At 28.0% G+C, this 15,913-nt stretch overlaps 3 protein-coding genes across 7 annotated transcripts in view; 1 reads left to right on the top strand and 2 right to left on the bottom strand.

The window, feature by feature from the left end:
• LOC100163169 (40S ribosomal protein SA) overlaps window positions 1–15,913 on the bottom strand; it is a 47,455-nt gene that overhangs the window by 6,111 nt on the left and 25,431 nt on the right.
• Window positions 834–9,352, top strand: LOC100165935. 5 transcript variants are annotated; one of them, XM_016801665.2, is made up of 14 exons: window positions 834–949; window positions 1,034–1,099; window positions 1,838–1,971; window positions 2,031–2,215; window positions 2,565–2,780; window positions 3,542–3,736; window positions 3,827–4,041; window positions 4,134–4,394; window positions 4,477–4,636; window positions 4,772–4,942; window positions 5,025–5,137; window positions 8,243–8,410; window positions 8,486–8,578; window positions 8,641–9,352. In XM_016801665.2, the coding sequence occupies exons 3-14, from the start codon at window positions 1,871–1,873 to the stop codon at window positions 8,752–8,754; spliced, it is 1,992 nt and encodes a 663-aa protein (XP_016657154.1). In that variant the 5' UTR covers window positions 834–949; window positions 1,034–1,099; window positions 1,838–1,870; the 3' UTR covers window positions 8,755–9,352. The 5 variants fall into 5 exon arrangements, with proteins under 5 accessions (XP_016657154.1, XP_003242174.1, XP_008179622.1 ...); XM_003242126.4 differs by having other exon boundaries at window positions 1,034–1,095; XM_008181400.3 differs by having other exon boundaries at window positions 836–945; window positions 1,034–1,095.
• LOC100163902 (nicalin-1) lies at window positions 10,799–14,423 on the bottom strand. Its single transcript, XM_001944081.5, has 12 exons — window positions 13,952–14,423; window positions 13,687–13,871; window positions 13,317–13,464; window positions 13,164–13,258; window positions 13,005–13,088; window positions 12,704–12,904; window positions 12,492–12,599; window positions 12,280–12,417; window positions 12,074–12,217; window positions 11,736–11,956; window positions 11,329–11,407; window positions 10,799–11,260 (listed from the first exon to the last, which is right to left on the bottom strand). The coding sequence occupies exons 1-12, from the start codon at window positions 14,121–14,123 to the stop codon at window positions 11,162–11,164; spliced, it is 1,674 nt and encodes a 557-aa protein (XP_001944116.1). The 5' UTR covers window positions 14,124–14,423; the 3' UTR covers window positions 10,799–11,161.

The following is a 15,913-nucleotide window of genomic DNA, read 5'->3' on the forward strand; positions in this document are numbered from 1 at the left end:
ATTAGAATTAGTACAGAGTTGCACTATGCACACACTGATTTCTCGGGCAGACGCTTTTCGCTCTGTCCTCGAATTTATATAATTTTTTAATACTTTTTTTTCAAATAAGCTACTTATAACTATCTACTGTAACACTTGTCACTCTGCAACCTCTCCTTTGAAAAACCTCTTTCATCATCAACGTCGTTGGATTCAAAATTGTAAGCGTTAGTGAGGGATCACTACACTTAGAAGTAATTTTTTTAGAAGGCCCCCCCTAATCTTAAGCCCCCTGTATCCGCCACTGGGTCTATGTTAATATCACATTCACGATTGAACGATTCACCATTGCACCCCAAAACTCAAAAGTCTACGATAATATTATTGTGATGACGACCGTAGTCCCCGACAACCCGGACTCCAGAGTGGGGTGGTACAAACTACAATTGCATAATGATGACTAAGAATATTCTTAAGTAAGGGACATTTGACTACTATAGTACAACTGTATGTCTATCTAATAACATTGTAAACAATAAACATTGAACATAGTAGTATAGTACGAGTACCGAAGTCCACGGTAGGTAGATACCTATTTCAAAAAATATTATACCTCTTTTTTCGATTAAAATATATTAATAAATACTAAATAGCATATTATAATAAGGAATGCATTTGGTAAAATCTTTAGTTAAATAACAAAAATGTCATTTAAAATTCAGAATCAAATTTTAATTAGGTATTCGATGCGCATAATTAAGACGTCACTGCAAAAATTATGTTAATATAATTACTAATCTATAATTGTTATTATTGTTGTGCCGCTTTATTCACACTCAGATAAGTGCTATTATATAGTACAGACTGCAGTACTGCTTGTGCAGTTGCATGCAGATTTTGTAAATCGCGGTTTAAAATAAGTAGGAACTTATTGTTATTGACGTCGATATTACAAATTAGCAAAACGTAAGTGAGTGACAAACTACCTATTATTTTGCGACTGCGATTTTGATATTAGATCAAATAAATACTAAATAATGTTCGAATTTTACAGCAGAGCGACTATTATTTTAGATTTTTACCTCAGTCCACAGATCGACAGAACAATAACATGACGTAGGTAATAGGTATATTTAACTAGGTATATTATTTAATATTTAATATTATCGTTCTGTGATATTTGTGGTGAGGTTTTGTTGTAGTACTGTACGTTGTACGTATTTAAACATGGTGCAATGAGGCTCGTCACAAACTTGCAAACATGACCCAATAAACGATATTATTATTACTATTATTATGCTTAGAACGTATTTTGTTATCTAACCGAAATTTTTGTAATCAGTAATCACAAATTTCTCTCTAGACAATTTGAATTTAAAACTGAGTTTCGAAGTTATTATTGTGTTTAACTATTAATAATCGCCATAATATATTTGTATGAATTATTGGAAGTATACTGAAGCGAGTCTGATAGTCTGATGGTGCACATGTCCGACATCTTTTGCAGGTATTGATGAGGTATGTAGTAATACACTTTCATAAAAGACCATCCCCTGCAGGGATAAGTGTATCAGTTTCCAGTGTATTGTTAACATAAAAAAAATGGTGGAAATAAACTACGTGAACAACCAAGACGTACACAATGTAGAATTGTTACAACATTTAAACATTGTTTGAGGTTTCTTAACTTAAGTTAACTTAAGTTTTTTTTTTAAAAAATCATCAGTGAAATATTTGTATGAAACAAAATGTAGTCTTATATATTATATAATATGTAGTAATTACTACTAGTCTTTAATTTGATTTAACTTGAGTTTAAAATAATACTTCATTCATTTTATTTTTAACTTATGTTTAGGTACTATCATTGATTGTAATATCCCTATACTACATGACTAAAGATTCAAGTTTCACTATAAGGCCTGCATCTGGCCCATTCAAGAGCCCCAAAGAAATAGTAAAATTTTATTATAATTTCGACGGATGGCAAGAGTAAGTTTACCTCTACAATTTATTGATAATAATATTTTTAAATAAACTTTTGTGTACAGAGTTTTGCCGAAAACAGATAATACCTATTCACCTGGATCCAAATACTACAAGTATGAAGTGTCTCCAGGCATACCTCTCATACCAAACATGTCAAGATTACCTCTTAAATCTTATGAGAAAACTCCTCTAAAACATGATGTTTCTGAAGACCAATCATCTCATATCGTTAATTCTAGTCACATAAGTTCGTTTATTAACTATTTGGTATTAACCTTTTCACTGCTACACTATTTATGCTCTGCAATCTGTGATATGAAATACATTTAAAATTTTTTAATTAATTAATTTTTTTTTAATTTAAATGTTGAGATCTTTATGATCTAATTATTTAAATTTAAATTAATGTGAGCCAGGGTTTTTTAAAGTTGTATGGTTTCCAGAAAATTTTAATATAAAATACAGGAATGTAATAGTACGTCTCAAGCAGGTGTAAATGTTTTGGATGTAAAAGTACATATAGAGCAGTGTAAGGGTTAACAGATAAGAAAATTAAGTAAATATTTATTTTGATTTTTTAAACTTATATTTTACAGAAAAAAAATTATTTACAACTACAACTTATAAACATTATAAAGTAACAAATCACAACGAAACTGAAACAGAAATTGATGAAACCTCCTTTACTACTCAAAGAAAAGCTGTAACATTTGTAAAATATGTTTCTCACTCAATACAATTATTTATTAAATTTATAATTTCATATTTTATTTCTATTTCTACACTATCAAAAATACACGAGTCTGTAATGGGTAAGATATAAAAATGTATTAATACATTTGTTTTTTATTAGCTTATGATTTAATTGTGTGGACTATTAGCTATTTGATTTTTAAAACAGTAGTACAGATAAATTGTTTAATTTTATGTTTATAAATATTAAAAAAAAAAAACTTAAAACCTATAAAATATTTATTATTATTCTTACTAATAGATTTTATGGGAATACAATTAATTGTTTAATGATTTCTTCATAAAAGTTTATTACATAAAGCTATATGTTATTATTTTTAATGAATACTTAAATCTATTGTTTCATGGGGAAAATTGAATACTTAAATAAAATAACTAGGAGTAATTTATTCACAAATATCTTATCAAATGCTTAAATATCAGATTTTTTTTATTCATTAATAAAAATTTGGTTTTGGTTTCACTATAAATAATATATATTTATATAAGATATGAGTATATGACATATTTTAAAAAATGAAAATATTTAGGATGTTAAGTATTAACCTGTAGTATTGAAATAATATAACATTTTATGAAATTATTGTATTATTAATATTATATTATGTATTGAATTAATTAAGCTCATAAAAATTTATATTTTTAAGCTACTTTAATCAAATTTTCTTTTAAATGAACTTGTTTAGACTAGTAAAAACTATTATGTCAGATATATTATACATTTATTATTTATGGATTAAGATAAACATATTATTTTAGCTATATAAGTTTCTTTACTCCTAACTTATTTGATTAAATATTTTGTTCATTCTTATTTTAGAGGTTGGCTCCAACATAATTAATACTACTATTCGGAAGATTACTAATTGGGTGCATTTGGCTACTATTACTTTAGTGCATTATGAATTGGTTATCATCACGTCTTTACGAACAATTGTTTATCGTTATTTTGGACATACCAGAATAAACAATCTATATTTCATCTTAATTTTGGCATTGATATTATTTTTAACTGGTACAAATTTTACTATATGTATTTAAATTTTTTTTTTTAAATATCAACATTTTAAAACTGATGAATAATATTATCACTTGTGTTTTTTAGTTGAAGTTTTATACTACTTGATACCTTTAGAAATTCCAGTATGGCGAGATTCTTGGACACATTTCCTTCTATCACCGTTTATTAATATACTCAATTTGGTCACATCAATTTGTCAAGTATTATCTTCTACTATGTATTTTGTATTGGATTTAATAACAGTGGCATTTGCTTCAACAATGGTCGCTTTAAAATTATTTGGGCAATTATTTTTTAATGTATGAAGTAAATGATTACATATTTACATAGCATATTAAGTATTATAAAATATTGCAGTTAATTAAAAAGATTTTTATTCTTTTGTATCCAGGTATATCGTAATATTAATATTGTTGTGGATTCGGCCACTAAAGCCCATACTGTTCCCGTTGAACAAAATCAAGAATTTTTAGCTTTTGATTATAATTTGTTGGCTAGAAAAATTATAGCTTCTGAAGAATTTCAACATGTACTTATTAACCAATTAAATATTTCGCAGTCAAATTTAGTAAAATTGCATGATCAAGAATTTCAATATTTGTTAAAAAACCAATTAGAAAAGCTGAACTCTGAGAACTTGAATTGGATTAATGTAAATTTATTTTATGTATACTTGTAAAGTAATAATTGCATTATTTATTGTATACATATAAATATAAAATTATTTCATTTAGAACCAATTAAACAAACAAAAAATTACACTAAACAATGTTAAGAATGAAATTGCTGGGCATGATAAAGAAACTATTCAATTAATGGAAAAGAAAATTTCAGAACTACAAAATATTGTTTCAAATCTAGTCAATAGCTTCGAGGACTACAAATCTAAACCAGGTGATTGACATAATTAATAACCTAGAGTATAATTAATTATACTATTTATTTCTTATGAGTATAATAAGTTAGTAAATTATTTGTAATAAATTTAATCTAAAGATATTTAAAATGTATTTTTGTATTTTTAATTAGCCATATTAAAAACAAGTACCGAATCTATATCAAAAGAAGCCTGTTCTAAAAATGATTGGAATTCAATTGTTAACTATATTGAACAGTATGTGAACATAACAATGAAATCTACATTAAGTGTTTATGATGCTGATAAAACAGGGATGGTTGATTACGCTTTAGAATCAGCTGGTGAGAATTAAATTTTATACTTTTCCAATTTTAACCATGCTTAATAATAACTAAAATAAACTGTTTTGAACATGATTTTTAGGTGCGACAGTACTAGGAACACGTTGTACACAAACCAAGCCCTCAACAGCAGCATTAACTATGTTTGGGATACCTTTGTGGTTTATTTCAAATGGCCCAAGACTGGCTATTCAGGTATGTAAACATATCACAATTTTGTTTAATTTCCAATTTCAGTTACTTTAATGAGGCATAAAACAAGTAATGAAAATATTATGTTGTCTAAAAACAAATTTAAGAGTTAAAGTAAGTAGTACAGTAGTCTCGCTGATCCAGACTTAACCCGGATTAAACAGAATGATATTTATCACAATACCTTGTAAAATTACACCCGAAAACAGAATACCCTTTTCACTTTGAAAAACCCAAATGTATAAAGCCTCGTGTCCAACGTTTTATTTTTTTATTTTTAAATAATTTTTATATATGTATTTATGTGTATACATACATATATGAACACATAATATAAATAATTGATTGTCCGAATTAATGTCCAGACCAGACTACTGTATTCTTATAAAAATAACACATTGTTTATGGTCTACTGTAGTAACGCAGTGTCTACTTCACAATATTGTCTACTCCATAGCCATGATCTATCTATAAATTTGGAAGTCATTGATTTGTTACTGTAGCTATACTACATACATTTCTAGAATATTCACCATAGAGTGCATCTGCATTGAAACGCAAAATACTTATCTCACTTGTAAATATTATATTATGTCTAATGTGCATAGTTAAGTACTCCAAAAAAAAGTTTTTTAAGGACTTGACATTTTTTGTATTTTGGTATGCCGAGCATGTGACGTCCACATTTATCTAACTAAAGTAAAAGACAGTGTTCGACAATTCAGAAAAAATATTTTTTGTGTTATTAGTTTTAATATGACAGTAAAATAACATATTATCAAATTTAAAATTAAGTATATAGGCGATCCCAGGATTCTACTTCAGGTGCAGCATAGATGGCTAATTTTTAAATGTTAGGGGCATCGGGAATGTGTACAGAGTTAGATTTACTGAGTATCAATGAACCATAATTTACTTTAGACTATTATATATAATTGTTGAAACTAGTAAACCAGTAATTTCCTTTCCTTTGAACTTTGTTTTTCTTCATATGATAATATTATAGATGTGATTGTGACTATATAAATACCGCTGTTAGCCTAGGGTCTTCCTCTCCTTAATTCTGGCTTGATCATCAGAACTACGAGCTAACAATTATCCAGTGGTGGGTAAATAACTTTCGATAAGAAACTCAATAACGTTTTCATTACATTAAATATTTTTATTTAAATTACATTCGCGTTACCCGACATTATTTTTATCACATTGTGTTACTTTTTCAATCAAAAAGTAATTCGTAACAAATAGTTACTTTTTCAAAATTTAACGACAAATTCAGTACATAACGAATATAATAAGTAGTAGTGGCCACACGAGATTTACTCATGGATACTTAATGGAAAAGACCGAACCTCCTATATGTTGCTCTTTCAACTCTCCCATTACAGTCAAACACATCATCATCCACTGCCAAATCTTTACGGAGGCCAGAAAAGTATGTGGAATACCAGACAATCTGTATGAAGCCATATGACCCTATGCTAACATACAAAAAATAATCACTTTTTAAAAAAAAATTGAAATGTACAACTTAATTTAACATAACTTATATAGACGTCATTGTACAAAACCCCTATGTACATAACTAATCTAATTGTAAGCTAATAACCATGATGTTGATGTTGTAACAATAAATAATAATAATAAAAAAAAAATAAGTAGTTGCGGTATACTATTCATTATTGTATATAAATTGTATAGTAGTATATGTAAGACATTGATTATGTAGGTACACTATATTGATAAATGAAATTCCTGCATTTTTTATAATATTTGTCATTATTATCTAAAACTTTCAGAATAGTAAATACATTTTATAGATATTTAATTTTTCTCGAATACCCTAACCCTTAGTTTATGTCATGTATTCTATATTCATAACTTATTTTAATAACATGGAAAATAACACGTTACATCATAGAAATTACTTTTAAAAGAAATTTTGTTTCAATTGTGTTAATTTAAATAAAATATAATAAAACTACTACAGCGTTACTGGTTACTGCAATAGTAATTTCATTACGGTAATTTGTAATTTTCGTTACGTTACTACCCAACTAAGTTCATAATCAGAACAATAGATCGTGAAATAACAAAGATATATAAATTATAAAATATCTAACTTATGATTTATGAATAATTTTATGATTTTAACTAATAAAATAAAGTGGTGGTTGAAATTTCAGGCGCAGCACAGGACCGCCTATGATTAAGAATATTAATTTTAATGTTAATTATTAGCTTTAAGATTCTGAGCAGAGCGAGGAAGCTATTGTTTTTACAATGGTGTTTATTTTATTATTTTTTTTTTTATATTCTGTATACAAAATTTCTTCCAGAAGGAGTACTTCGATTTCAATGTATAGTACCTTATCTTTTAGCAAATTGGATCAAAATGGTACTTTAGAGAGGTCATTTTTCGATTTTCTCAATAGTTATTTAATGCCACAGAAAAAACCACCGAAAAATTACAAAAAAACGCTAAAAATGGGATTTTAATTTCTAACGCTTTGTTTATCACCATAGGAAACGAATAAAAAATTATAATATTTTAATATTAATTCAACTTACATGATAAAATAAATAATAACAATATAAAATATCCAGACTGACAAACCGTCTCCGCTCAGAATCGTTTTTCTTATATAATGATATTATATCATTGAATTCAAGTCTAATACAACCCATTATACAATGACCCACTTTTTTTGAATTAAATATTGTTCATACATTATAACTCACAGAAAATACTGACATTCATACTTAAAATAATCAGTCAATTAACTGTAACATTAAAACTGACAACACAAAATGGATTCTGCTGTACTTAAATGTTTTAGCGTGTTAGACTGAGACAACACATGTGATCATCACATCCTCTTAATATTAAGAACTAACAAGTATAGTTTAGAAAATGTTAACATTTAAAAAAAACATAAAATATATTATAAAATTGTCAGTTTTATGTACTATAACTAATACTTATAATATAATTATTAACAATATGAAATTAAAATAATTTCTTGTATCCCACTGTTCAGTAATATAAACTAATATTATATAATTCTTGAAAATTATGAAAAGCTTTTTATTGTTATTCAAATTTAGCCTGGTGTCAACCCTGGTCAATGTTGGGCATTCATTGGTGCTAAGGGTTTTTTGGTGTTGAAGCTATCCAAAACTATACATGTAACTGGTTTTACCATAGAACATTTGCCAAAATCACTATCAGAAGATGGTCATATTAGATCTGCCCCAAAAGATTTCAGTGTCTGGGTTAGTATTTTAAACTTTTATAGTTTTTAATGTTTTTTACATTATGATAGTTTTTTTTTTTTTTTTTGACTATAGGGATTGAAACATGAATCAGATTCGGATGGTAATCTATTGGGTAAATATCAGTTTACCGTCGATGGACCGAGCTTACAATATTTTGCTGCTAAGGTGAGCAATACATTTTATTAACATTTTTTTGTTTAGTAAACATCATCATTTTTCTGTTATAGAGGACAGATAATATTTTCCCTATTGTAGAATTAAGAATAGAATCAAACCATGGACATGATGAGTATACTTGTCTGTATCGTATCAGGGTTCACGGAGATCTGGCGGTTGTTTAATGGTACTTAATGGATGTAGTCAAAATATATATTTATAAGTACAAAGTTAAAGAACTTAAATTCTTTACTTAATTGGTTACCACTAGCCTTCAGTTAAAACAAAAAAAAAAATAATGATATTATTATTTATTTTTATCACCAAAGAATGAAACTTAATTTTAATTAATTATACTCACCCCACTTCCCCACTTCAATTATCAGCTTTTGTGTTAAATATAATAAATGTTTGAATTATTCACACTTTATTATTTCAATCAGATAAATGATTTTTTATTAATTTTGTATTTTCATTTTTTGATTAAATATTTTAAAGCCATTCAATTTTATATTTTTCCCTGAATCAAATGTAAAATATTAAAGTTTAAATATTATTTATGTTTAAATGTATATTTAATTTAAATCACTATTGTAGTATTGTGTGTTATGAGTATGATCATATTTTATTTTGAATTTTAAATCTATTGTTAAATGTAAGAACAAAATACTGAATATTTTTATAGTATTTAAAAAAAAAATTGTGTAATTAAGTTAGCAAATTATAAAGTCAAGTTATAATAATTATAAGATTTGTAAAGAAATATATTTTACTTTATTCATAGGCATTATTATTAATCAATTGACAAATATTACCTTACAAAAATGTTAACTACATTACAATTTATTTTCCTAAAGAAAAATTTATACAATTTGTAGGAAAAGGCCTGATGAAAATGTTTAGTCTATAAAGCTAAGTCAAATAATTTGTCTCAGTCAAACTCAATGAAGTTGATAATTCCATGTAAAGTGGTATTTCAAAGGTTGATTATCGTCAATTTGTGCTAAGTGGCTTAGAAATAGTTTGTTCTTTCTATTTGACATAATAATAAAAGCTAATTTTGTAGCCAAACAGTTCAAATGACAAATTAGGTAAGCTTTTACATAATAAACAATACTTGAGACTCAAATAAGTAATTTTGTATTTTAAGTATTGTTAAAAATTATTAAATTTTGTTTACATGTAATCTGAAGTCCGGTAAAAACATTAAAACAAGTCTATGTAACATCTGTGCTTATGTTTGTCTACCCAAGTTACGGAAATGTTTACTACCGCCTTATTTAAGGCCATAGTCACTTGATTTGGCTAATTCATAGTACCATTACCTGCAATAGGATACATATAGATAGGGCAACATATTTATAGAAAAGATTATCAGTTTAATAAAAGTTGAAACCAAGAGAGGAAATCCAATTTTTTTGAAGGTCTAAATGCCTAAGGGGTACCCACACACTTCTGCAGCAGTGAAGGTAAATTGTCCGGCTATATTTTGACAGTCACTGCTACTGCTGCGGTGATATGGAGGAAAATGCAGGGAATTGATCAATAAACGGTGGAAGCAGGGGCCAAGTGGTGATATTCTTTGGTTCAGGAAATATAAACCTAAGTGGCCTAATGTGTTTTGCACTTTCTGATACCTTTGTCTTGTTCAAACATATGGCAATGTTTGTAACATACTAATTGTTTGGAAAAAAACTATCAAAAATAATAATTCATTTTTTTCAGATAACACAGCCACAAGTCTTTGAAAAAGTTTTTTATTTTAAATTTCAATCTATAATGAATGATTTGAAAATACATTAACAAAAAACCAATTAATACATTTTTATTCTACAAAGAAAAAAAAAATTATTATAAACCAATGAAAAAATAACCATTATTTGTTAGTTGTTACACTTCATTAACTTACTATTGCTTACTGAAGTGTTCCTACTTTGACATTTTAATTTTAAAGTGATTTGTCTCAAAAATGAGCAAACACAGGCAGTGTTGTTATAAACATATTATTATAAGTTATAGTATTGTTCGTCGTATGTATTACGTAAAAAAAAATTTTACAACTCATTAATAGATAATAAAGATATGGATGGGCTACACCTATGTTAAATATATTTGAAGCCACGTTCCCGGAGGGGAAGGCAATTAAGGTTCCTTTATCTATAGTCGTGATTGATAGTCGATACTTGATATAGGTATACTTTATTTAGTCTTTATTGTTCCCTTCGAAGACCGCTGACATGACCATTATGTCCTATCCATATCTTTATTATCTATGGATTCATTACACTTAGAAACAAAATTATATTTTAAAATCAATACTCTAATCAGTCAAAATTAGAATAGTACAAAGTAAACTGTGGGGGATCACTAGTGATTAATTAATTTCACTACATTTTAATAATATACTAAACTGATGTTTTTTAAAAAAAATACTGTTACACTTTTTACTAGTGTTAACATAACTAAGAAAGAAAAAAACATTACATTTATTTAAGTTGACTACAAAAATTCGCTTTGAGCAAAAAAAAAAAAAATTATATTTAAATAGCAATATATAAACAAAATAATAAAACAATAAATAAATAAATATATTTATCGCTGCTTTTCTTTACGATTATTTTTCTTCGGCAAACTAGTAACAGGTTCTGGTTTTGATGTACCAATGTATAAATCATATATAAATGGTACAAACTATAAATAAAATAATTGATAGTTTATTAGGATAAGTAACAACAGGTTTATTTCTATGCAATTTTTACCTGAATAAAGAAGTAGACTATTGTCAAGTAAACAGCTATTGCTAGGGTAAGAATGAGATCAAACACTGCTGGTTTAACACTAAAAATATATTTATATATAAATACACATTCATAGCAAAAATAGCATGCATTTATTGATTGTTAAACTGCACATACTATGTATACTCTGTCCGGCAAGAGAACAACGCAGATTTTGCGTATCCCCACTAGACACCCTGCTGTCTTGACACAGTTTGATTATGACTGGGTGTCGCGTGGAGATCAGCAAAAGAATGATTTTAGTTGTGCCGTGTTTTTTTGCGGACAGAGTATAGTTCAACAGTCGTAGAACAAGATACAACATAATTCATTTGTATAAATCGATCATGAATAATCACGAGGCGTATTTTTTATAGTATCCAACTAACCTGTAAACTTGTAAAGTAGCCCTGGTAACCGTGTAAAATGAAAACTGTGGATCAACCTTGTCTGCAGTTAGTTGAGACACATTAACATCCTTTAAATACTTACTCATCAATGAAAATAAATTATCAACTAATGGATGGTTTTTTTGAGCTACTATTTGTGCGGATCTAGGCTGTAAAACTAATAAATCCAATGAAGTACGTAATGACTCAAAATCGACATTCTGAAATATAAAATTAATTAATTAATTTAGGTACATAACAATAGGATACAATATGTAATGTTGCAATCAAGATCCATAATGAAACATTTTATAAAATTAATAGCAGATGAAACTTACAACTTTAGGGGTTTCAGATGTATTATAATCATACAGATGAGCAACTAATGTTTTAGCTATAATCTGAGCATTGCGAAATACAATTTTTGAATCTAACAATTCACTTGTATCCAAAATTGATCTCCTTGAACTGTTTTTGTGACTCTGTAAACAAATAAATTGTGATGTAAATATCTTAAATATTAACTAAAACACAAGTATAATACTTTTAAACTAGAAAGAGTGAAAGCAGGCAACCTTCTTATACTATATCTTTCGTGTTCCCAAGCTAGTGTATCACTGCCCAAATTTATCTTTTTATGAATTATTTTCAGTCCATTTTCTCCTAAATTATTATTAAGTTCCTAGAATATTAAAAAATAAATAACCAACATTAATAATTATAATAATAGAATAGAGATCAAATAAAATGAATTACATTCATAAAATTTCCCATTTTGGTGTCTTCCTTTGGTGGTTTTGAAACATGAGCATAAATATTCTTATCGCTGCCCAACGAGTCTAAACACAATACAAATGATACATCCTAAAACACAAACAATATTTTTTTAATTTTAAATTGTTTAACATGTAATTCATATATTTAAAAAGATAGATTCATAGATTAAAAAAAATAATTTTTAAAATTACTTGTAGTGTATTGGATTTTTCCATTTGTTGTTCTATCCAGTTTTTAGATCCTATGTAGTTGAGCTTACCACCACCACTCAAAATAAACATTACATTATACTTGGGTCTATTTTTTTCTGCATAAACTCGACTAAGTATTTTGGCCAAAAGTAAAAGTATAGCAGCTCCTGAACCATTACTGTCAGCACCGTATGATAATTCCTGTGTTTTATATCATCATTCATGAATACTCGGATATATTTTATATTTATTTATTTATTAATACAAAATATGAAGTCAATATTTAATATTGATTGCTTACTGGCGCTAAACCAAAACTGTCGTAATGAGCAACAATCAAAATACTGGGTAACTTATCTTGAAATCCGTATCCAATCAATTGACCCTGATAAAATCAATACATTTAAGTTTAGCAAAAATGTTAATATAAAACCAAATGTATTTACATTGAATAGTTTACCTGAATAGTTGATATGGCAATATTCGGTTGCAAAACTGGTTTATTTGCTGATACTACTATTTGATATCCGTTTGCAGAAACTGAATTTATGAAAGCTAGAAAAAAATTGTCTAGTATTTAGAAATTGTAATTTTAATATTTAATGTTTGGCACCTTTGGCTGCAGAACTTGCATTTTCATCTATAATTTTACTATCAGCCAAATCTATCATTAAGTTGTTGACTTCAGTAGACCAATTAATTATGTATACTGGTATGGAAGTATCGGTCAATAAAATGGTTTGTTCTATTTCTAGCATTGTCTGAAATAAAGAATACAAATTTAAACGTAAATCTTCATTTTAAATACACCTACACGGCTTGGACTAAAAATAAAATCACAGAATTAAGTTGGCCATCAAACTTGTGATGCTTAGAAATGGTTTATTTTTTTAATTTTTTTAATTTTCTTGCTTATTGACCAGATATCTAATAAGTAATAACTATTAACTAATGACAATTATAATTTTAAGACAATATCTCACAGTCTGTTGCTCTCGAGTGTATGGCGCGGGCGGTACAACCAGCACTAAGGCGCCAGATCCGGATGCTATTTGTTCATACTCTTCCGTTGTGAAATTGTCCATTAGTACAAACACACAATGCCTCGACCGACTGCTCCAAGTTTTCAAGGATCTGGCCTCCAAGTTGATTATACTGCTCTTTGAACCTGTCGTTGGAGAAAAAAAAATGGAATCAGATTCATCGAACCGACCGACAATCTTCGCAGTCAACACTTTAGTACTTTACCGTATGTGGCGCCTTGTAGACTGTACTGTTGGGCACGGTACACGGTAAACTCGTGCGCAGCGTTCGCCGGACACACCGGACTCATGACCAACAGCAACGGGATGGCAATCAACAGATACATCGGGAAGCCGGTTTTCAGTATTTCCGAAAACTCGTCCGATTCTCCCAACATCGTTGTTCTTATAATAATAAATTATATTATAATACTCGTTAATTGGATACCTATTTAGGAGAATAAGCTACCAATATTATAATACTCTCTGGTGAGTAGAAAAACAGTAATAACAGTAGAAAAACGAGTTTTTTTTCAACAACAAGCAAAACGAAAAACAACGCGAATCGGTGCAACCGACGGCGATTACACTAATCAAATCGACCCGAAATTATATTCGATTTGACGAGTCGTGGAACACGCCGGCGGACGATCGCTCTTTTTCGTACTCGTTTTCGACAAGAACGCGTAGAATGGAGATAGCTCGGTGCTGCACCCGTCGGATAGCGTCTTATCAGATAACCGGCTCGAGGGTTTGTTGGGTTGCCTATGCGCCTTTCGGTATTAAATAAAAACTCCAATAATCACTCTGTACAATAATATTATGTAAGTTTAGTGCGGAAGAGACGTACACAAGAAGTGAAAAAGATAAGATTTACTATAGGTATATAGTTGGTAGGTACCAGGTAGGTTACTCTGTAAGTCTCTGGTAAAAAAATATGCCTAGGTTGGTAAATATCTAAATTATTATAGTAGCGCAGACTGCAGACGTGCGGTCGGTGTTACAGACGTCAGACAGTGAAGTATTACTTATTATAATATTTTAATCTGAAGCGAATCGAAATAGGTTATATTTTAATTTTTAAATTGGAAACTATAAATCCAATAAGGGCAACTCAAAAAATGCTTTGTGAGTTAGGTTTACTTTAGGTAACTTTAATATTAACATAAGGTCATTGTTTTAATATTTTTTTTTAAATATAAAAAATATAAAATATTAAAATATAAAAAATATAAAAAATATTTAGTAACAGTGACTAACAGAAAAGACTAGAGACATCAAATATTTCTTCAATATTTCTTTCATTAATATTCTGGGCCCACACACGAGTTTTCTCAGAGTGAGAGATATGTCTATGGAATTAAATTAAATAAAGAAAAATTTAGCTAAATAGTCTATACAGATTTTCTTGTTATTAGTTTTATGGATTTAGATACTCCGAATTAAATAATTAATTAATACTTCTATTTCGAAATTGATCGATTGATTGGAATACTTTATTTAATGATCTTAGTATTATTGAAGCTGTCGACTTGTTCTATTCTATTATTTATGATATCATTGATATTTTTGTTCCTAAAATAATTAAACGTCAGTCATACTACCCTCCGTGGTATAGTAAATATTTAATAGAAACTATTTTTAAAAAAAAAATTGCTCATAAAGTGTTTAAGAGTTCGGGTTTGGTGAGTGATAACAATAAATTTTCTAATCTTCGTAGTAAATGTAAGTTTCTCTTTAATAAAGATTATCTTAATTATATAAATAAAATTCAAACTAATTTAAAAATCAATCCTAAAAAATTTTGGAGTTCATAAACAGTAAACGTAGAAATAATTTTTTACCTAATTGTATGCATTTAAACACAGATGAATTTAATACTCCTAAGGATATTATTAATACTTTTGCTAATTACTTCTCTAGTGTTTATGAAAACTACGATAATATTAATGTCAATTACAAGCAGCAAACTCCACCCAAAGTTCTTATTTCTTCACTACATTCTTGTTCTATCGATTTATTTGAGGTATTTGAAGCATTAGTTCATTAAGTTCCAATTCCAGTCCTGACCCGATTTAATTCCAAACATATTCCTAAGAGAATGTAAATTTGTCATTTCCACGCCATTTACATTACCTATTTAATTTATGACTCTCTCTCGGGCTTTTCCCTGATAGCTGGAAAACTA

The sequence above is a fragment of the Acyrthosiphon pisum genome, chromosome A1 (genome assembly GCF_005508785.2).
Source record: "Acyrthosiphon pisum isolate AL4f chromosome A1, pea_aphid_22Mar2018_4r6ur, whole genome shotgun sequence".
NCBI classification, from domain to species: domain Eukaryota; kingdom Metazoa; phylum Arthropoda; class Insecta; order Hemiptera; family Aphididae; genus Acyrthosiphon; species Acyrthosiphon pisum.